The sequence below is a fragment of the Polypterus senegalus genome, chromosome 6 (genome assembly GCF_016835505.1).
Source record: "Polypterus senegalus isolate Bchr_013 chromosome 6, ASM1683550v1, whole genome shotgun sequence".
NCBI classification, from domain to species: domain Eukaryota; kingdom Metazoa; phylum Chordata; class Cladistia; order Polypteriformes; family Polypteridae; genus Polypterus; species Polypterus senegalus.
In genome coordinates this window covers 39,068,515-39,090,947 of record NC_053159.1, presented here as the reverse complement: position 1 = coordinate 39,090,947, position 22,433 = coordinate 39,068,515, and the positions used below count along the sequence as shown (strand labels likewise).

The following is a 22,433-nucleotide window of genomic DNA, read 5'->3' as shown; positions in this document are numbered from 1 at the left end:
TCACAGCTTGGATTGCTGCTGTCATAATCGGTTTGAGTTTCATGGTATGTTTCAATTACGACAGTATTTGTAGGACTTGTGTTGAAGAGATATTTGGCATCTGTCAAGCGTTGTAAGTATACAACCGGTTTCATCGATAACTTCACATCCAGTTTTTGAGAGTTTAAACATTCATAAACATCAAAGTGTCCACTACTGAAACCGTCACCTGTCAATCTAAGATGTTTAACTCTTTTAGGGCGGATGTCGACTTTTGTCGACAGGAGGGGTTGAGGGCGAATGTCGACTAAAGTCGACATCCAGGATAGAGGCGATAATCAGCTGTTAATGGCGACAAATCTCACTGTCACGTCACAGGCATTCCCTCTGTGCTTGGAAGAATGATAGACTCATTGACTCGGCAACTAATCCTAGCGTGTGCGTGAGTTGCGAAATGTAAACAATGGCAAGATGGTATCGACATGTGACAATGGAGCGAGGCGAGTGCAGAAAAGAAAACACTCGGCACACAATGTTTTGCTCATTATCGCGGAGTCGGACTCTGATTTTTCAGAATCGGATTTTATTGACAGTGATCAGGAGATCGAGCAAGAGAGTGAGAAGCCGGCATCAGCTGATCAAACACCAGCTGATGCCACGCCAGCGGATCTGCTGCCAGCTGAGCGCTTCGCGCAGCCGATGCATCTACAGCAAGGTTCGCGTGGGATAAATACACAGACATTGATCCGTTGAGAGCCGAGCTGGCTACTGGACTTCACAAGACGGCATGGCTTGCTGTTGGACACGACAGATCACCAGCTGCTGTACTTCAGGCTGCTCTCTCCTGATGCTGCTTTTCAGCTACCGTCAGACGAGATAAACAGGTAGGCAGAGAAATTTTTTCAATCGCGGGCTGCGTTTGCATTGCATTCTCATTTTTCAAAGTGTAAACACACAACAAAAGACGAGATGACGCGTGCTGTGGTATTATAAATAGAGATGGGACAGAACTGGTGATATAACTTCAGGGAGCATTGGTCCAAACGTACTTTGTCCCCTGGTGGCTTTGGACAGGTTATGCAGCATGGTGATAGGTACGTGCTGCTGCTGCAAAGTTTTATTCACTTCTGTAATAAACAGAAGCAAATCCCATGGGGTGAGCCGGGCTATAATGCCATGCATAAAGTTCATAAAGTTTCAGAAGATGAAAAGAGGTGACAATACGGTTTTCATGCGGGCATAAAACTTGGTGGCAGTGGAATGGCACGATGGCAAAAGGGTGACTTGTCTCTCTACAGTACACACTAACAATATATGTGAGAAAGTGCAGCAACAGACAATTGAAAAGTAGGCACCAAAGCAACACGTATTGTAAGCAGTGCAATGTGGCAATGACTGAAATTGACTGCTTGGACCGAGATCAGACTTTGCAGGACTTTGCTGTGTAAAATGTATGTGATATGTTTGTGAAATCATAGAGTATGCAGGCTCATACAACATGCAAGAGAGTAACATTTGTCAAAAGTAAATATTTTTTGTTGATTTGATATGTTAAACAATTGCTTTGTGTTCTTTTTAAAAAATGTTAGTTTTGGAAAAATATTCAGCCCTGGGAGATAAGAAAAAAAAAAAAAATTAGCCCTAAAAGAGTTAAGAGGCATTGGCGGTTGTCGAAAGGTGTAAAATATTTGGCCATTTCGGTACACTTGAAAGCGACAACCGAACATTTCACCGGCAGCCATCAACTCACATGCAGATGCATAGGTGAAGGGCTTAAGCATTTCACTCTTATAGTGCTCTTGTGTAGTATAATTATATTCTGTACCGTCATCAGTCCACACCTTGAACCTGTCCCAGTCATTCAATACATAAGACACAATGTTCCTCCGGATATCAAGAGTGAGCCTGATATGGCCGTGCAGTATGTAACACAGAGAATGGAAAAGGTAGGTGCCATCTCCAGGCATGGAAACCACTCGGTAAGTGACAGTTCTTTGATCGATGGTGATCACCTCGATAGACATGTTAATGGTGGTACGGTTGGGACGATAAAGGAAATGGGTACCTGAACAATGTAAAGTAAGTCTAAAATATCTACACAACTATAATCGTAATAAATGAACAATAAAACAGCGGAGAAGCCGTGGATTAAATAAAAAGGCTGTAGTTATCAGCAGGGAGACGTGAATCCCGTGGCAAAGCAAGGATGGGAATGTAGAGACTGGAGCGACGGACGGCCTTATATAGGCAGGCAGCCAACAATGTGGGAGGCGTTGGGATGGGGGACTCAACGCCGCCTCACACGGTGACCGAGCTGCAGGCTATGGACTTATATATGTACATAAGTGGGATTCAGTTAGCGTTGGGAAACCGCGTACCAAATTTTTTGAAGATGGGCCCATAATTAACAAAGACTGTTGAAAAGTTCAATATGGCGGCCGATAGTGGCATCATACCACCGAAATAAGTACCAAATTTCAGCCTTCTACCTACACGGGAATTTTGAGAATTAGTGACGTTGGATAGTTCAATATGGCAGCTGAAAGTGGCGTCATACCACCGAAATAAGTACGTACATTTGTTTCGGTTAGTGCAGGGAAGCCGCCTACCAAATTTCGTGAAGATGGGGCCATAAATAAGAAAGTTCAACATGCCGGACGTTGTTGACCGTTATGACCGTTATGCGTAGAATTTTGAAATTAAATCTGCTTCACTTTTGTAAGTAAGCCGTAAGGAATGAGCCTTCCAAATTTCAGCCTTCTACCTATATGGGAAGTTGGAGAATTAGTGACGTTGGAACGTTCAATATGGCGACTGACAGTGAATTCATACCACCGAAATAAGTATGTACATTGGTTTCGGTTAGCGCAGGGAAGCCGCCTACCAAATTTCGTGAAGATGGGGCCATGAATAAGAAAGTTCAACATGGCGGACGTTATTGACCGTTATGACTGTTATGCGTAGAATTTCAAAATGAAACCTGCTTAACTTTTGTAAGTAAGCTGTAAGGAATGAGCCTGCGAAATTTCAGCCTTCTACTTACACGGGAAGTTGGAGAATTAGTGACGTTTGGAAAATTCAATATGGCGGCCGACATTGGTGTCATACCACCGAAAAATAAGTACGTACATCAGTTTTGGTTAGTGCAGGGAAGCCACCTACCAAATTTCGTGAAGATGGGGTCAGCCTTCTACCTACACGGGAAGTTGGAAAATTAGTGACGTTGGAAAGTTCAATATGGCGGCTAACAGTGGCATCATACCATCGAAATCCGTACGTGCATCGGCTTCGTTTAGCGCAGGGAAGCCGCCTACCAAATTTCGTGAAGATGGGGCCATAAATAAGAAAGTTCAACATGGTTGACCGTTATTGACCATTATGATCGTTACGTGTAGAATTTCGAAATAAAACGTGCTTAACTTTTGTAAGTTAAAAGTTAAGTTTTGTAGTTAAGTTAAACCTGCCAAATTTCAGCTTTCTACCTACACGGGAATTTAGAGAATTAGTGATGAGTCAGTGAGTGAGTCAGTGAGTGAGTGAGTCAGTCAGTCAGTCAGTGACGGCTTTGCCTTTTATTAGTATAGATTCAAATTCTCGTAAATGCATTACTCTCTGAGTATTCCTTTTTTTTCTATTTGTTGTTCCATTCTTACCAAAAGCAGGATTTCCTGATAATGATGCCTTCATTAATGGAGTAAACAATACAAAATAAAGACTCTACTAGTTAACGCTACACATTATAAATGTAGAATATTACTAATATTTTTTTTAAAGTTTAGAGTAATATGTGAATTTTAAGGTTTTTTATTTGAACCAATGTAAATAATATTTATGGTAATCCTATAGGACGCGCAGCAACACGAATGATTTTGATACCACTAAATGTTTGCATTAAGAGTATGTGAAGGGGATGGATAGAAGTTTGAACATAGTGTTTATTGGTATGCTTAGTATTTATATATGTGGGAAATGAATGATTTTAAGTTGTCAGTTTTGAGTGCACCACTGTTACCAAGCAATCAGATACACAGCTACCTACCTTGAAGATAAACATCAGACCACAATAGGGCTATTTGTGTGGTTTATTTAAACTTAGCGCTATGGCAGTTACCACTAGAATTTCCAGAGCCTACGAAAAAGCTCGTAATTCTGTCCCACCTTAAATAGCTTCTTAAATCCCTTCACACCTCTCCGCCAGCGCTCTTTGTCTTCTAAATGTGCTGATAAAGAGAAGGTAGGAGCTGTCGGCTATTCCATCCCCCACCAATTTAGAACGTGCACGAACTTCTCCCAGCTCATGACTTGATTGAGTATCTGGGAGTGAAGTGGAGTTTTAGAGTGGAAATAATAGATCGTTATTTGGATAGATCGTTATTTGGAACACATGCATTTCATGTCTGTTCCGTTTCTATAGTAATCTGTGTCTACACATTGTTAAAATAGAAACGTTTTTTATATTCTAGTAGTAGATGACAAAATGTAGGCATAAACTATATAATGTATGAAGCCTGAAGTCCAAATTGCAAAGAAACATTTTCATAAAAGGTTCAAATATAACACCACAATTGCGCTTTTATTCAAAAATATAACTGCAGAAACAAAAAGCCGCTTTAACATGCGTCATTGACAGCTGTTTTGTTATAGTTGCTTCCGTGGTGCAATGGAATCAGTTCTTGCCTTGGAATCAAAAGGTCGCGAGTTTGATCCTGCACCCCTCCGTTTTGAGAAGTAAACTGCTCTTAGTCTTACTATTTTAGAATAAAAGTATACATTTGATTTCAGTCTGTAACAGCCTGTGCAGTTTATGATCCTTGTAAAGGTTAGCTTTTTTTTTTTTTAATTCACTTTTCATTCTCTCAGTCGCGTTCAGAATCAATCCATACAACCCCATCTGACACGGCTGTTTTCACTAAAGACGCGCTATAGCTCTGCGTTGTACCACGATGCATACTAACGCCTCCCCCCCCCGACCCACCAACCTGGTTCTGACACACAAACACTGGCGAAGCTGCCTTCTTCGTATCTCACTGTCACTTCCTTTTCTTTTTATTCAGTTTTATTGAGTGTTTCTGCCAGTCCCTGCATGTTGCTATATGCTGTTTATTTTGTACTCCAGAACATGCAGAGGAAAGAATGGTAAAGAGTAGTAACTTCGGCGCTATATGCAATAATCAGACACTCCCCATCTGCCCGTATCGTTCAAACACAGGAACATATATTGGTGTAATAGTATAACAAAAGTGCATTTTTATTCAAGTGCACTTTTTCCATCGCCTTTTCCTGTAAGAAGCAATGTACACACTTCTCTCTATGCTGTGGTTTCTATTACACACCTGAAAGAAAGAGACAATATATGTGAAAATATAATCGCACTAATGCAATATTATTTGAAAACGAACAGCGTCAGATCTGGTGTGAATTTATGCAGGAACTGGAAATTCTCTGATGTGGGACCTTCCCCCAGGGAAGAAAGTACTGTGTCAGGTGTTCATTCAGTGTAATAGGAACCATAGCACAGAGAGTTGTGTGCACTGCAATAAGTGCAAGTGTCGTAAATGTAGGAAGGACGGTCCTTGGGTGTGTGGGAATTGTTAATATTTGAATGTGATGATTTTATATAGCACGGAATGAAAATCAGCACTTCTTAGCATTGCACCATGCAAGCTGTCGTATCAATCGCCTACTGTAACTTGCTTTCTTTTTTCTTTGGTTATACAGGTAGTCTTGAATAAAAGTGCACTTGTTTTGTTTGCGAAATGAAGTGTCTGCGTGCACTTTTCGTCGCATTACACGTGTATTTTTTGAGCATGCTCAAACACAGGAACATAAGTTGGTGTAAAAGTATAACAAAACAACGGGCAGATGGGGAGTGTCTGATGATTGCATATAGCGCAGAAGTTACTGCTCTTTACCATTCTCTCCTCTGCATGCCCTGGAGTACAAAAGAAACAGAATACAGACGCGCTATAGCTCTGCAGTGTACCACGATGCATACTAACGCCCCCCCAACCGACCTACCAATCGGGTTCTGAAACACAAACGCTGGCGAAGCTGCCTTCTTCGTATCTCACCGTCACTTGCTTTTCTTTTTATTCAGTTTTATTGAGTGTTCCTCAATATGTGTATAATCTACTGTAAAGTTTGTTTATTTTTTTAAGTTAATAACACTTGTTCACCTTTTGTCTCCTTTTGTGTTCATCTGACAAAACAGATGACAATGTTTCTTTCTTAGGTTCAAATGAAAGTTTAGTTCCTTCTGGCTCAAGCACCATGTACATGACCACCTCAAATGGATATCCCTACACTTACCACAATGGAATGGCCTACTTTCCCACCCCTGAAACAGCCACAGTAACTCATATCTGGCCTGTAAGTCTTACTGGTTTTTTGTTTGTTTGTTTTGTGTGTGTTTTTAAGGCTTTTTTGCAGTTATTTTCAGTTTGAAAGTATTCATGTTGCAAGCTGTAATTAACAATGTTTCCTATTGCCATACTTATATCTGCTTTTTATTGAGAAAATATTATGAACTTTTTACAATTAATTTCTGTTATTTTGCACTTTCTGGCATCAGATAGAAGATTTATAGCAGGAGCCTCTAGACTTTTCCTATGTCATATATTACTTATCTCCAGAAATGGGGCCTCATGTATAAACAGTGTGTATGCACAAAAATGTTGCATTCGCCTGTTTCCATGCTCACATTGCGAAGTATAAAAACTAAACTTTGCATAAAACCATGCACATTTTCATGCCAGCTCAATCCCTTGCATATGCAAGTTCTCCGCTGGCTTTTGCAAACTGGCGGCACTTAGCATCAAAGCAGTGCTACTGTTCCTGTGTGGTTTCCCTTTATTTTTTAGATTCATATCCCAGACACAGCTTTATCAAATACACTGCAATTAACCGCAAATCATTTTTTAGTTCAAGGCATCCTATTGTAATCAACCTGTAACCATATAATGGTGCACTGAATGGCCAAACTATTACAAATACCATAGCCACTTTAGCGTTATTAGTCTCAGTGCACTACTCAGAGTATTTTAACTGACTGTATCTGAGTGTGGAATCACAGCTGTACATCAGCTGATTGGAAAACTCTGCGGGATTGTGTCAAAAGCGGGGAGAAATATCAGTATATAGCATCTAGCACACACTGCCTCAGCCATGGGCACAGTCTATTCAAACTTTTCCCATTTGTCAAACACTTCAGAGTCTTTCCTGTGCGGACCTCATGGTTCAGAAACAGTTTCATCCCAAGAGCTATAAACACACTCAATCAGTCTATCAAGTGCTCCCAGTAGAACTGTTTGTACTTATAACTACAATTGCCTCACTGTAAACTTGCATTACAGTTGTAGTATTGCACAACCAGAGCCATTTATGCTTTCATATTGTATAATTTTCACTGTTTTTTATCCTAGTATTATTATTGTTGTTATTTTACCATTTTTTAGGAAAATAAGTTCATGGAGGATTTGCATATTGAATCTCATTGTACCACACAATAACAATAAAGGAATTCAATTCAGTTCAGTGGAAGAGAGCGTGTATTTACAAATGATGACGACTGGCTTCTAAGTCGATTTTATATTTCCATGCACTATCTTCTTGGAGCTCTTGATATCATTTTTAATATTGTGAAGAAGACCCTATATAGCGCCCTTGAACCCTCAGGGATGACTCCAAACAACGGGTAAAAGTCCAATACTTTTTATTGTGACTCACAGTGCACCAGGCACCTTCCACACTACTCATCCAATACTCAATACTATAATAAACACTCCTCCTCGCCCAGACACTTGCTCCTCTACCTCCCAGCCCAGCTCAGTGTCTTGACTGAGGCACCGTCCTTTTATAGCCCCTGACCCGGAGGTATTCCTGTCCCGACAGTCCATAGTTCCTTACTCCTTCCGGTCAGGGCAATCAGTCCTTTCTTTAACCCGGGAGCACGTTGTTCGCTCCTGTCACGTGACCATGACGTACTCCCGGTCATAGGGCATAAAAGAGCCCATAAGCCCCCCCACAGCGACTCCTGGTGTCCCCCAAGGTATCCAGCAGGGTTGTGTAAAAATACTACAAGGTCCATAATGCCCTGCTGGACCTCGGGGCATGATCCTGCTGTCGGGAGAGCTCCTCCTGGCGGCCTGGTGGTGCGGACCGGCATGGAAAGCCGGCAATCCTCCACAATATGAAATGCAGTAAAGTATATATATTACATTATACAGATAAATGCTTAACTTCATTTAAATAATGTATATTGTTAATGATTAAATATGCAAGGATTCGGTGGCGCAGCGGGAGCGATAAGCTAGCACCCCGTTTAAGAATTGTTCCTACCTCGTGCCGTATGCTTGCTGGGACTGGCATGACCCTGGATGGATAAATGGATGGAATTAATTAAACATGTACTATGAAGATATTTCAGTGTTCCTTAAAAGTTTTGAAGAATCTGCGTTCTAAGCTTACAGATGGCTTTACATTTATTATAGAGGTAATTGTGTGGCAATTGGTTATTTGTAGAAAGAAAAGGAAGGACAGGAATCGGGGGGGTTAGTATGTTTGAAAGAGATAGTACTGCTGCAATAAATTCTTTTATTGAGGGTCGTGCATTGCGCAGCAAGCAATCTCCGGAAGGGGTGCAAACTTGTCGCTACCACTGCGTCAACTTGCCTCAATATTTTATACATGCTGTCGCAGTAGGGGGCAGTAGCGCTCCCTTGAACCCTCAGGTACCACGCCAAACACCAGGTAAAAGTGCCACAATAATTCTTTTTATTATAATAATTATGTGCACTAAGCACCCTCCACTCCACACTACTCATAAATAACCACAATACTCCAATAACAATAATCAATCCTCCACTCCCAGACGCGTTGCTGTCCTACCACCCAGCTCAGCTCGCCGTCTGGGTGCTCCCTCAGTCCTTTTATATTCCCTGACCTGGAAGTGTTCCCAATCCAACAGTCCACAAGTCTTTATTCCTTCCGGGTCAGGGTAAATAATGCTTTTCTTCACCCCGGAAGCCTGTCGCTCTTCCTGTGACGAACTTCCGGGTCATGACAGCGGTCCCCAAGGTATCCAGCAGGGCTGTGAATAAAAAGTACATAGTCCATGAGGCCCTGCTGGAATTCGGGGCCCGTCAATGCTCTCAGGAGAGCTCCTCCTGTCGGCCTGGGGGTGAGGGCCGGAATATGAAGCCGGCCATCCACTACAATTCCCCCCCTTAGCGACGACCACTGGGGCGGAGCATCCAGCCCCGCGAGGGACGCCCTTCTCCAGGAGGACAAGTCAGTCAGGCTTCTGCCGTGTGGTCCAGGTCCCCAAGAGAACCTAGTGGGAATGCCGTAGCAACTATTCCTCCATTCCGTTATCCTCCGAGGGCAAGCTCGCCAAACGTGTCCCGACTGACAACAGTTGCAACACCGCCGTCATCCTCCCGGTTGTCTTTCTCCCCGAGACCGGAAACTTCTTGGACCATTCAGTCACATCCCGCTCCTCTTTACATTCATTTATATTTGGTGCTGCTTCGCTTGCCTCCCCCTTCCCCTTCAGGGAGCTCGGATTTGTCGGGGAATAAACAACCTCACAGATGGGAGCTGGGAGCTCTCTCAGTCCTTTTATATTCCCTGACCTGGAAGTGTTCCTAATCCAACAGTCCACACGTCTTTATTCCTTCCGGGTCAGGGTAAATAATGCTTTTCTTCATCCCGGAAGCCTGTCGCTCTTCCTTTGACGAACTTCCGGGTCATAGTGTGCAAATGAGTCCATTGGCCTCCTGACAGCGACTCCCAGTGGTCCCCAAGGTATCCAGTAGACTTGTGCATAAAAACTACATAGTCCATGAGGCCCTGCTGGAATTCGGGGCCCGTCCATGCTCTCGGGAGAGCTCCTCCTTGGGGCGGAATATGAAGCCGGCCATCCACTAAAATGCTTTCATTTCTATCATCATGAAAATGATATCAAGTATATATCTTAGTATTTAAATTGTTCAGAGAGGTGTAACATCATGAATGTAATATGTTATGTGTCCATTTGGCGTAAGAGAAAGCCCATTTAAGAAGCACATAGTGATTCACACAATTAAGAGTATATAGAAGAACACATAGAATACGAAGTATTGAACATGCTACTTTAGTTACGATGGGATTTAAGAAACTATTAAATTAAACATTTTTAAGATGAAGTTTATGTCGTTCTACTTTAATGACAAATAAACTACAGTATGTGATTAAAGTGGTAATTTCAACCTTTTTTGCCCCACTTTGTTCAAGGTTTTTTTTCTTTTCTCTGTACCCTAATACTCTCCCATGTGACAGTCATACGGCGGGCTACGACTTGCCTTTTCACGGTGACTTTGATATTTGACCACTTTTTATTTTGGGCACTGTATGACTTTCTGTACTTGAACTTTCGAGTTTCTTTGCCACTCTGTCACTCGATCAATTTCCTTTTGTTGTTTATATCACTGCTTAAACCAACAAATAGTATGTTTTTCCTTGCCTATTCTTATTATTCGCTGTAATTCTTCTTTTTTTCCTGTGCTTTTGCCATTGTCTTTTTACAGAACACTAAACATAAGGTGCTATTTATATTGATTTGCATATTCAAAGAGGTGTAATACTGGGAGGAGTTGGGATGGGGCAGCAGGTGAATGCATGGGCTTTACTTTTAATGCTGACCGGGATTGATGGAGCGGAAGAACGTGGAAGTTGGCGTACGCTCAGATTTTTTTGTGTGCACACACATTTCTGCTTTTGTCCGTACGCCATATTTAAGTGTGAATTTTTTGCACAGTGTTGTGCATGACGCCCATGGTCTGTTCTTCTCTGTGTGTATATTTCATGTATAATCTTCCGTTCTTTTGTTATTGTTTAGATTACATTAGATTTGGTTATACTTTAATTATTGCAAAAATAACATCTTCATTTGCTTTTACAGCAATAAGATCCATTATAACCATTGTGGACTTGACCCGGACACAGACAGGCGGACATGTTGTTTCTCAACCACCACACGTTTATTTACTATATTTACAATGGTCACACAGACCCAATTTAGTGCACAATCCCCAAATACACAGTCCTGGCCACAAATGCCTCTCTTTGGGCCGCCTCCACACATCCTCTGTGCTTCGTCCTGCCCCCTCCCGACTCCAGCGCTAAATGAATGGAGACGGCCCCTTTTATACAGTCCCCAGATGAGCACCAGGTGTTCCCGTCATTCCTCGCTTGGCCACGCCCCAGTGTGGCGGAAGTGCCGGCTGTCCTCCCGCCAGCTCCCCGGGTGTCGCCCAAAGTCCTTCCTGGTGTGGCGGAAGTGCTGGGGCAACAGGTCCCCAAGGCACTGGGGCGCTTCGTGGCGGTGACCACGTGCCCCTACAGGGTGGGGCTTCCATGCCCTGTACCCGTGGCCCCCAAAGCAACCAGGAAGGCAGCCCCCACATGGTCCCAGATGGGCGCACGCCCATTTCCGGTCTTCTAAGGCATCCCAGCCGGGTCATCGCCCCTGGCATCCACGACACTGCCCCACAGCCAGCGAAGACCACTTGGGAGGAGCTGCCTGTCCCGCAAGGGCATCACACCCCCAAAGTGGGTCCTACTCCTGGGTCACTAAGGTCCGGCCCTGTTCTCCCAACAGGGATAGGGGCGGAGACGCCTCCTGGACACCACCAGTTGGTGTCCCCCTGTGCCTCGCACAAGTTGCGCTCCCCCCTTTTACCGGCGCCCACTCGTTCAGCACCCCCTCCGAGGATTCCGCGCCCCTTTGGTAGGAGCCAGTCGCACCTCCTTGGCCTCCGGCAACCATGGCGGCACCCCCTCGCCAGCGGAGAGTCCTTCCCGCAGGCGGCCCGTCTCCTGAGGGCAGGTTCCCGACGAAGTGGGCCCTACTGCCAGTCCGGGGTCCGGTCCTACAAGAGATAGGAAACAAGGGGCAGAACCGCTGCCTAGACACCCTCTCCCGGCGTCACCACATGCCATGCACTGGCAGCATTCTCCCCTCCATCCGAAACCCCGGCACTTGCCTGTTCGGCACCCTCTCCGTGGGTTCCGTGTCCCTCCTGGAGAATCCACCGACGGGACCGCCTTCAGTCCGTTGATCCCCACTGACTTGAAGGTTTCCCTCTGCCCCTGTAGAGGGCGGCCAGCTTTCTGACGGGTGCACCCAGCACCACGTCCCTTCCTTTCGGAGGAATCAGCACACAGCCTCTCATTCCCCCTTCCACTCTGGGACGCCATGACAGTTTGAGACTTCTTGTTAAGAAGAAAGAGCCTCTGCGTCCCTATAGTGCAACGCGAGACCGCAGCCGACTCGGGCGGAGGGCGCTAGGACCCGGGGCACTCAGCAGCTGGTGTCCAGCTCGTTGCGCCGCAGCTATTGTCGGAGGGCTTCTTACTCGAAGCTGATCTTTGGCATCACAGCCATGTTCAGCAGACCCTCCTGCATGCTGTATGGAGTTGGCTGTACTCTCCGTCTCCGCCGTACCACTCCGGCTGGAGATTCCAGTGTCGCACCGTCCCGTTGTCGATCGAAACGCCTTCAGCGCCGCAAGCGCCTTCCTCTTCAGTACCAGCACTTCAGCCCGGATGGCACGTAGCATCTGCAACAAAGACTTTTCCACGGGCCGAAGGCATGCCTCCGGCTCCGTCAGAGCAGCCGGCAAAGTCAGGCATTCAGCCGGCGTGGAGCCTACCTGTTCGTCAGTCTCCGACGCCGATAACTTCCTGTGGGCCTCCTTCTCTGGCCCAATCGGGACTCCCCCCTGCCTGTGATGGACATTCCTTGGGCCCGCCTTTCTACGGTCATTGGCGGGCATGCAAAAAAACACCGTCCAATCGCGTGCCTGTCAGGGGGAGGTACTTCTGGTCTGCGGCCATCTTGCGTCCCCTTCTGCGGCGGCGACGTGCTTGCCAGCAGCCGTATTGTTGCCAGCGTCTCCTCCTCTGCAGCCCTCGCAGCTGCCGCCGTGCTGTCGGAGCCCCGCAGACCGGCATGCGCCCGCCACTGATGCGGATCCGGAAAGTCCCTGCCTGTAAAGAAGAAAACATGGCTGCCACTAGGCAGGGAAGTCACCTCCCCGGACTCGTCAAACCGAGGATACCTCCTTGGCGTGGCCTTTCTCGACGCCATGCTGTCCCGGGCGCCTTCTTGCCCCTGGCATCCACGACACTATGCAATACAAAATTGAACCATAGAATAGAAATCTGTAGCGGGCAGTGACATTTGAGCTGTATTATGACCAAAGCAGTCATCAGTAATCATGTCTCAAATTTTTGATTCTTCCCATCACCTTATGGCCTTACCATTCATTATCTCGGTTGGTTATCCAGTGTTCAGTGCTGGCATTGTAATATTTTATTATTTGTCCTTTGCAAGAACTGTTTGGGCTGTTTATCCTGATTATTTGCATTTGTTCAGGGGATTTGTCTGACTCTTATAAATTACTATATATTTTGTATTGTTTGTTTTTTTTGTATGGGTTGTTTTGGTTTTGATTTATTAATATTGTACCTGTATTTTACATGTGGGTGTTTGTGAATGTAATTTTTACAAAATTTATACAACATTTATTTATATAGCACATTTTCATGGAAAAAATAGCTCAAAGTGCTTTACATAATGAAGAAAAGAAAAATAAAAGACAAAATAAGAACTTAAAATAAGACAACATTAGTTAACATAGAAAAGGAGTAAGGTCTGATGGCCAGGGTGAACAGAAAAAACAGAAAAAAAACTAGACGTCTGGAGAAAAAAAATAAAATCTGCAGGGGTTCCAGGCCACGGGACCGCCCAGGCCCCTCTGGGCATTCTACCTAACATAAATGAATAGTCCTAATTGTAGTTTGGGTTCTTACGGAGTCACTTGATGTTGATGGTCATACAGACTTCTGGCTTTTAATCCGTCCATCATTGTTGGAACATCACGGTGATTTGAGTAGATGGTAGGGGTGCAAGCCACCACCAAAAGGATACTGGAAAAGGAAACAAAAAAGAGGGTATGGGTTAGTACAGATTTTAGAGCCACCATGAATTGTTATTATAATGAGTTGAATATACAGTGTATCAGGATTTTAATTACAGTGAAGTTATGAGAAGGCCATGTTAAAGTAATGTGTTTTCAGCAGTTTTTTAAAGTGCTTCACTGTATTAGCCTGGGAAATTCCTATTGGCAGGCTATTCCAAATTTTAGGTGCATAGCAGCAGAAGGCCGCCTCACCACTTTTAAGTTTTGTTCTTGGAATTCTAAGGAGATACTCATTTGAGGATCTTGAGGTTACAATTTGGAATATATGGTCTCAGATATTCCGATATATAAGACGGGGCGAGATTATTTAAGGTTTTATAAACCATAAGTAGAATTTTAAAGTCAAAACAGTATATACTATACCAATTAAAGGTTTTAGAAAACCACAGTTTTTCAGTTGTTATGGAAATGCATGCAGTTTAAAGTCTTGGATGTTTCACAAAATCATGCATAGAACATATAAACATTGGCAAATTAAAAAAATAAGGAATTATCAAGTGTGAAACATCTTATTCATCAAATTAACCACCCTTTGCTGATATAGCAGCCAACTCTGGTAACCCTTTTGATTCAGAATGCCAGTCACCAACTCTACCTCCAGCAAAAGAACCCCAGACTATAACCCTTCCTCCTCTGTGTTTGACATTTGGTGTCACACGCTCAGAAACCAACCTTTCACCAACTTGATGCTGTAGAAACACCCTGCGTGATGAACCAAAGATTTCAAATTTAGATTCATTGGACCACAAGAATTTCTTCCATTCTGCGGTAGTCCTCAGCCAGTATTTCAAGGCCCTATTTTATCCTTTACTAAATGGCTTTCTTACTACCGCTTGCCCAATAAAACCTGCAGCACAAAGTCACCTCTTCACAGTAGAAACTGAGACATTTTAACTTTCAACCACTTTCGACCTATTAGGCAAGTTGGTAACCCTCAGAAACTTGTCTTCTGATTGGGTTGTGACTTTGGGTCTGTCAGATCTCTTCCTATGAGAGTTTCTTCCACTTTCCTTTGGATTGTGTAGGACACCGTGCTCACTGACACTTTGAGTTTTTTGCTGTTCCTCCAAATGAAAGGCATATACTTATAAAGGGTAATAATGGTCTATCCCAGTTTATTTGTTAATTGCTGTTTTCTTGTCATTATCCATTGGAATTTACACCTTCCTACATTGTAATATTGTCCAAGTAGTACAGGGTGGTCCAGATCTAATTATGCAATTTTAAAAATGCGAACACATCGCACCCGCTGTTCGACTGACAACTGTCTCCCTGCCATTTTGGAATGCAGGGAAGGTGCTGCCATCTATTGGCAGCAAAAATAATTTTTTTAAAATTCTCTATGTGGTAGCGTAATGAAAATTGCGTAATTAGATGTGGACCAACCTATACTTCAGAGGGTGTAGTAACACAGTCTGTTCCAACTCTGCATTAAGATAGGCAGAAGCTTTTTAAGTAATCGACAGAGGTTAGGACGTTTGTGCAAATTGTTCACTTCAACTTGCAAGGCTTAGTTTACATGCTACAGAACATCTGTAGGTTGTAACCCTTGTTGTTCCCTGAAGAAGGCACATTTGTAATATTTTAAAATTTTCTTTTTTCAGTGTTTGCTAACCTAAATGTTAAATTTAAACTTCTGTCAGTTTACTGCTTACCTTTTCCCCATTTTAGGTCATTCGTTACATATCATTTCATTAAACTTGAAGTAAAACAGGAAAAATTGAGGTGTTCTAAAACATTTCATCAGTAGTTTAGCTCTCTCACTCTCTCTATATATATATACGAGGTGTGGCAGAAAAATAATGAGACTGACAACACTGCAAGCGATCTGGCAATGCTGCGCTGTTGTCCTTGATAGAGCACGTGTATCAGTACCCTCCCATAGCTCAACTCCTTCCATTAACTATGTAATTTTTGTGACTGCTATTAGCGAAGTTGTGTTTTTGGTTGTGCGTCACGCAAAATGGAACAGCGGAATTTGTAGCAACGTTGTGCCATTAAATTTTGTGTTAAACTTGGAGAATCGGCAAGTGTGACGTTTGAAAAGTTAAATCAGGCCTATGGAGAACATTCTTTATCCCGGGCTCAACTTTGAAAACCAATGAAAACATCGAACGTGTGAACACTCTTGTGAGATCAGACCGTCGTTTAACATTAAGAATGTTGAGTGAACAATTAAATTTGAACAGATTTACCGTTCATCAAATTTTGACTGAACATTTGCACATGCGAAAAGTCTGTGCCAAAATGGTGCCGAAACACTGCCCTCTCCATAACAGAATATTTGACCTCAAAAGGCATTCCTGTGGTTCCCCAGCCCCCTTATTCAGCTGACCTCAGTCCGTGTGACTTTTTCCTTTTTCCTAAACTGAAAAATGTCCTCAAAGGACGTCATTTCGGGACATTAGAAAACATCCAAAAGCGTGTAACGGACATACCGGTTGAAGACTTCCAGCGCTGCTACCAACAGTGGGAACAATGTCTCCATCGGTGTGTAGCTGCCCAAGGGAACTACTTTGAAGGGGATAACATTGATGTTTGAAAAAAATAAAAACTTTGGTAAATAAAAAATCAGTCTCATTACTTTTCTGCCACACCTCGTATATATACATAGGTCCGATCACAATCTGATATTTGGGTGATAATGCTTGTGATTTTCGGCCAGCCAAAAGAGATCCACCAAGTCCTCTTAGTTGCGAGAAGCAGATCGTAGACATGTCATTTAATACCTACCAAATAATACAAAGAGTACTCAACTCATGTTTTGCCCTAGATGGGGCTCATCAGGTGTGTGCGTTTTTTTAAAATAAGAAACACAAAGAGAAAGGCTTAGGGTAGCCACCCTGTATACTTGGAAAGCAAGTTGAAATTTAAGGGTCTTTTCAGACTGAGTTTAAAACAGAACTGAATACAGTAGACAAGATGGAGTTTATATGATGAGTGAGCAGGAAGGGCCGGCTGGACCTTTAAGTGACGTCGGAAGTCTTGAGTTCAGTCTGCTGGACTACAGAGGGAAAAAGAAAGAAAGGATTAGTGGACAGTGCCAAGCCTGGATAGATCGGCAAGTACAATTATTCAATTCCATAAGTTGCTTCCCATTCCCACCAACCCCCCTATACCTACCCACTTAAAGAGCCCAGATCTGTTGGGTTGGGCAGCCTGAACTGAAAAGTTGTAAACCCATGACAAAATATCAATGTTGGGATGAAGAGAATCCCGCAATGGAGGACGGTAAACTCTTGCACTCAGCTTCAAACAAGGGAACTGATTATGGACTTCAGGAGACTGAACGCGGTGCTCACCATCCCACAAGCATTCATGGCGAGAGGGTGAAGACATTCCAGTTTCATATTCTTTGGAGTCACCATCAGCCAGGACCTGTCATGGACAACAAACATAACAGAAATTGCCAAGAAAGGTCTTCAGAGGCTGTACAGTGACAATAAAGGTATCTTGAATCTTGCATCTTACATCTAAACCGGTAAGGCTTTAGGTCTAAAAACCACCTTGTGATTTGTGGGTTTGATTCCCTGTGAACTGCCATTCAGTGTAAAGGAGCATGATTGGTGACAAGGGTAAACTCATGGACTAGGAGATAATGAACCAGCTGATGAACTACACACTTGATCGCCAGAGCTTCACGTTCCACTGCTGTATTGCTGTACTGCCAATACCCTTTCATCATGTCAAATGTGGTAGAGTATTCTGACTTACCGAGATGCTCGAGGAGGTCATCTACTTATGGTATCGAATAGGCATTGAATTATGATTAAGCCAACAGGAGTCTATGCAAAACCTCTTTCTGGTTTGGGAAATAAGACAATGGGAATGGACCAGGGACTATGCCTCTCCTCAGTTACACCTAAGACCAGCATACCCTTGATATCAAGTTCCACCTCGGCTTCTTTCTATAGTCTATATGGGCATTCTTGTACAATCGCCCTCTAGTTCACTCACAATGTCATGCACAAGCAAAGAGGTCCTTCCAGGTATCTCGCTCACCAACTCTTGGACAGACCGGATAACCGTTTCCAGCTCCTGCTGCTGTTTGACCATTAAATTGGTGCAGAAGTTAAGGGATGATTTATGAGCAAAGAAACAACGGGGCTGATCAGAGTTGGGAATTGGGTCTCTTTCCTTTCACTTTTTCAGCCCGTTACCATGATACTTCGATTCGCTAGGTTGGTGATTTGGCTGTTTAACCAAGTATTCAACAAGCCCCTTTCTTCTCTTAATGTTGTTTGCGCCCTACCAATGAGCCATCAATATGGAGTAGGAGGTGGGGATTAGTACCATGGCGCGGTCTCCTTGCTGCTTTGGCTTATCCACACATTTACAACATAAAATATGCTGAATGGAGAGATGCAAACGGATTTAAAGTGGGCCGGATTTACAAGTTTGTTCATAGGCTTTGGTAATTCTAGTGTTAACCATCTGCCTACTTTGCCCCATAAGTCAAATGCTTGAGAGCGTGACGGCCTATCCAGGTCGAATTTCGACTATATACAAAGCCTCACCTGCTGGCCCAGGGAGATGCCATACCTTTTCATCACCTCAGATTTTATTGTGTCAATATTGTAGGTGGCCTGCTCATTGAGGTTTTAGTAAGTCCGCTGTGTCTCACTCTTCAAGCAAGTTGTCAGTGTTGTGGCCCACTTCACTCGCTCCCAGTGTTGTTGGGTGGTGGTATGCTAAAAGATAAGAAAATATGATTCAATTTCATTGTTATCTTGTAATGGTAATAGTACTTGTACCTGAGACGGAGCCCATGATTGGTTCTGTCAGTGAGCAACATGTGTTTGGTTATGCACCTCACTGTCATTGAGCTGTTTACTCTGTTTGCCAACCTGAACCCACAAGGACTGGATCTCAGTTGCCATGTTGGTAATAATGATAGAAAGGTCTTGCTTGTTCAATCATTTCCCAGCAAAATCTTGCAGACTGTGCCACTGTGAAACAAGCACAATCAGCACACATAAAGGTTTGGGGTTGTCACCCTGTATATTTGACAGGAAGGTTGAAATTAACAGTTTTTAAAGACTGAATTCAAAACAGAACTGAGTTCTGGTGGTTATATGGTGAGTTGGCATGAAGGTTTGGATCCAGATGCACAGGATCCTGAAGTGATGCCTAGAGCTTCTTCTGATGAAGGTTAAGATGCCTATGTGTCTGGGAAGGGATTTAAAATGATCTTCAAACAATTGGAAATAAACCTTTCCACTGTTGGGATGATCATCTATAAGTGAAGATTTCAAACTACTGCCAACACGTCCAGGCCAGGCTTCTCCAGCAAGTTCATCCCGAGAGCCAAATGCAAGATACTTAAAGATCCCCAGAGTTTCATCACAGGACCTACTGGTAGCTTTTGTCACTGTTGATATGAAAGTCCATGAATATGCCATTAGAAGGAGGCTGCACAAATTAGATCTAGTGCCAGGAGGAAACCTTTGCTGTCCAGAAAGAACAGGACAAGACTGATGTTTGCTCATGAACACTTTGCTCAAAGATCCCAACTTCTGCACAACTAAGACAAAGACAGAGTTATTTAGTGACAGTACCAGAAGGGATTTTGGCACAAACCAAAGGGAGCTTTGAGCAGAATACCCAGATAGATACTGTAAAGTATGTTACTAGCAATGTTAGGGTTTGGGACTGTTTTCCAGCATCAGGGCTTGGGCATCTCGCATCATAGAATAAACTATGAATTATTTATTCCACTAGAATGTGATTTAGGGTAATACAGAACAATGTAAGACACACCTTAGCACTGGACAGCTGAAAGAATTCTATGTAGTGGAGTTGGAAAATGTTTCTCCCAGTCAGTTTCAGCCACTGGTAGACAGTTATAGGAATTTCCATATGTGAGTTTATTTCTGCAAAGGAAGGTAATCTTAACTGTCAAAGAAAAAGGGTGTTGTTACCTTTTCAACAGATGGAAATGGCGTATCTGTTTGCTGTTGAATAAATTATTTTTAAATCAAATTTTTCAATTATATAACCTTTAAGTGTGCTGTTTATATAAAGATCAAATCTTGGTATGTATGCATATGTTAGCAAAGTAAAAATTTTTCATTATGTATACTTTTTTGTACTTGGTGTTTTTTTTCCAAATATAAACAGTTTTGCCTGCGAGTTGAACACCCATTTTGTGCTTTTCATAATTATATTTGTTTAATGATTATTTGTTGTGTGAGAGTACTGCTGAATTATGCTTAATTTTTGTCTCTATAAGAATTTTCCTGTCAAATTTGCATGTTGCATTTTGGTATTGCTTTTAGTATTGGTGAGCTGCCTTCTGGGATGCTTAGACAGACTATATAAAGTTAATCTCCCCTTTCTAATAATGTCAGTTACCTTTGTATTCTGTCTGTGTCTGCCAGGATAGGTGCCGGCTATTGGAGACCCACAAATGAAGGTAATTGTCCAGAACATGGATGGGTAGATAAATTCACAAAAGTACTTGGTTATTGCTTTGGAATTGCTTCAAGATTTGTTCAATATTTTTAAGCATTGAACAACTATAAAAGCGCATTATTCTTAGGTACAGTGATCCCTCTCTATATCGCTCTTCGACTTTCGCGGCTTCACTCCATCGCGGATTTTAAATGTAAGCATATCTAAATATATATCACGGATTTTTCGCTGGTTCGCGGATTTCTGGTACATGCTTCCTCAGTGTGTTTGCCCATTTGATTTCATACAAGGGACACTATTGGCGGATGGTTGAGAAGCTACCCAATCAGAGCACGTATTACATATTAAGTAAAACTCCTCAATGATATACAATATGCTTCCCGCGCGGTGCTTCGCACACTTAAAAGCTCTAGCAGCACGTATTGATTTTTGATTGTTTGCTCTTCTCTTCCTTTCTCACTCCCTCTGACATTCTCTGCTCCTGACGGAGGGGGTGTGAGCAGAGGGGCTGTTTGCACAGAGGCTGTTTGCTTAGAAGATACGGACGCTCTTCTAAAAAATGCTGAAAAACTACCTTCACACTGATCCCTTTCTTGTGGCCGCTTTATCGTGTTGCTTCTACTTGAAAGCCCAACAGCCCTATTGATTTTTGATTGTTTACTTTTCTCTCACTCTCTCTGACATTCTCTGCTGCTGACGCGCACTTCTTTAAAGAGGAAGATATGTTTGCATTCTTTTAATTGTGAGAAAGAACTGCCATCTCTGTCTTGTCATGGAGCACAGTTTAAACTTTTGACTAAAGGGTGTTATTTCATGTCTAGATGGCTCTAATAATGTTACAAAAAAGTATTTAGAAGGTCATAAACAGGTTTTCTATGTTCTAACTGCGAAAATATTAGGTTTATAAATAAAGAATCCTACTTCGCGGAAATTCATCGCGGTAGAGTCTGGAACGGATTAACTGCGATAAATGAGGGTTTACTGTATATGCATTGATAGAGTAAAATGAATGCATTCTTTATGCAAGAGTAATAATATATCTAAAATCTTGCATTAGTTTTTGCAAATATTAACATTTTGTTTCTTTGTTTGTCTCTTTTAGGTTCCTGTGCCCACACTACCTATATATTACTTTCAGACTTCAGATACTGCCTACCAGTCTATGGAAAGAGCACAAGATTGTGCCCCTGCAGCCTCTGCTGTGCCAGGGTTAGATACCATTGGACCTGAGGTATTGTGAAATTCACAGTTTATTGTGAAATATGATCCTAATAAGCCCCGAATCTAAACTAAATTTGAAGTAGAATAAAAAAGATGAATAAATATGGAAGGGTGAAATAGCGTCTTACAGCATGAATCCTCTTAACCAATTCATCAATTGAAAAAATAAGTTTTAAACTTGTATTTGTGGTGGTGATTTTAGCTAAATGGTACTAATGATGGCGCTGCATGATGATGATATGTTGTATGTAGATTAGCTCATGCAATGAAGAATTTCATTGTGGATGTGATAATAATGACTTCATAACCTTGTAAACATATGTATGAGTGATTTTAGTCTTGAGAGACATAATCTAGGCAGCCTTTGAAATCAAAGGAAAATATAAACTATTTTCCCTTAACTTGTAGTCTTTAAGAAATTGATAACCTCAATTTAAATTTCAATTTTATTGCTTAATTTGATGAGGCTACGTGGTTTGCATTTATGTTTCCTTTACTATTGTAAGCAACCCACCTACAGATGTAACTCAGAATAAGAAACAGCAGGGAAATTAGAGAGGGCAAAATATTCCTGATTTAGTACTCTCATATTATTCCTAATGCCATTTTTGTGATAAACCCAAGTGATCAAATGCTAAATTGTTTATCTTAGTTGTCAGGTAATGTTTAATATTGTAGAAGATTTTTTGTTTTTTGTGACATATTCTTCTATTTAATTTTTTTATTTTTCTCATTGTATATGGAGGACGAAATATGACTTGAAGGTAAATAAATATTTTGCATAAATAAATTGTT

The 22,433-nt window shown here is 42.5% G+C and overlaps 1 protein-coding gene across 3 annotated transcripts in view; it reads left to right on the top strand.

Moving 5' to 3' along the window:
• The window catches only part of rftn2 (raftlin family member 2), a 336,974-nt gene that overhangs the window by 119,927 nt on the left and 194,614 nt on the right, over window positions 1-22,433 (top strand). For all 3 annotated transcript variants that reach the window (XM_039755878.1, XM_039755880.1, XM_039755879.1), the window contains exons 6-7: window positions 6,191-6,348; window positions 21,520-21,648. In XM_039755878.1, the coding sequence (XP_039611812.1) occupies window positions 6,191-6,348; window positions 21,520-21,648 (287 nt within the window). The remainder of the gene's footprint in view (window positions 1-6,190; window positions 6,349-21,519; window positions 21,649-22,433) is intronic.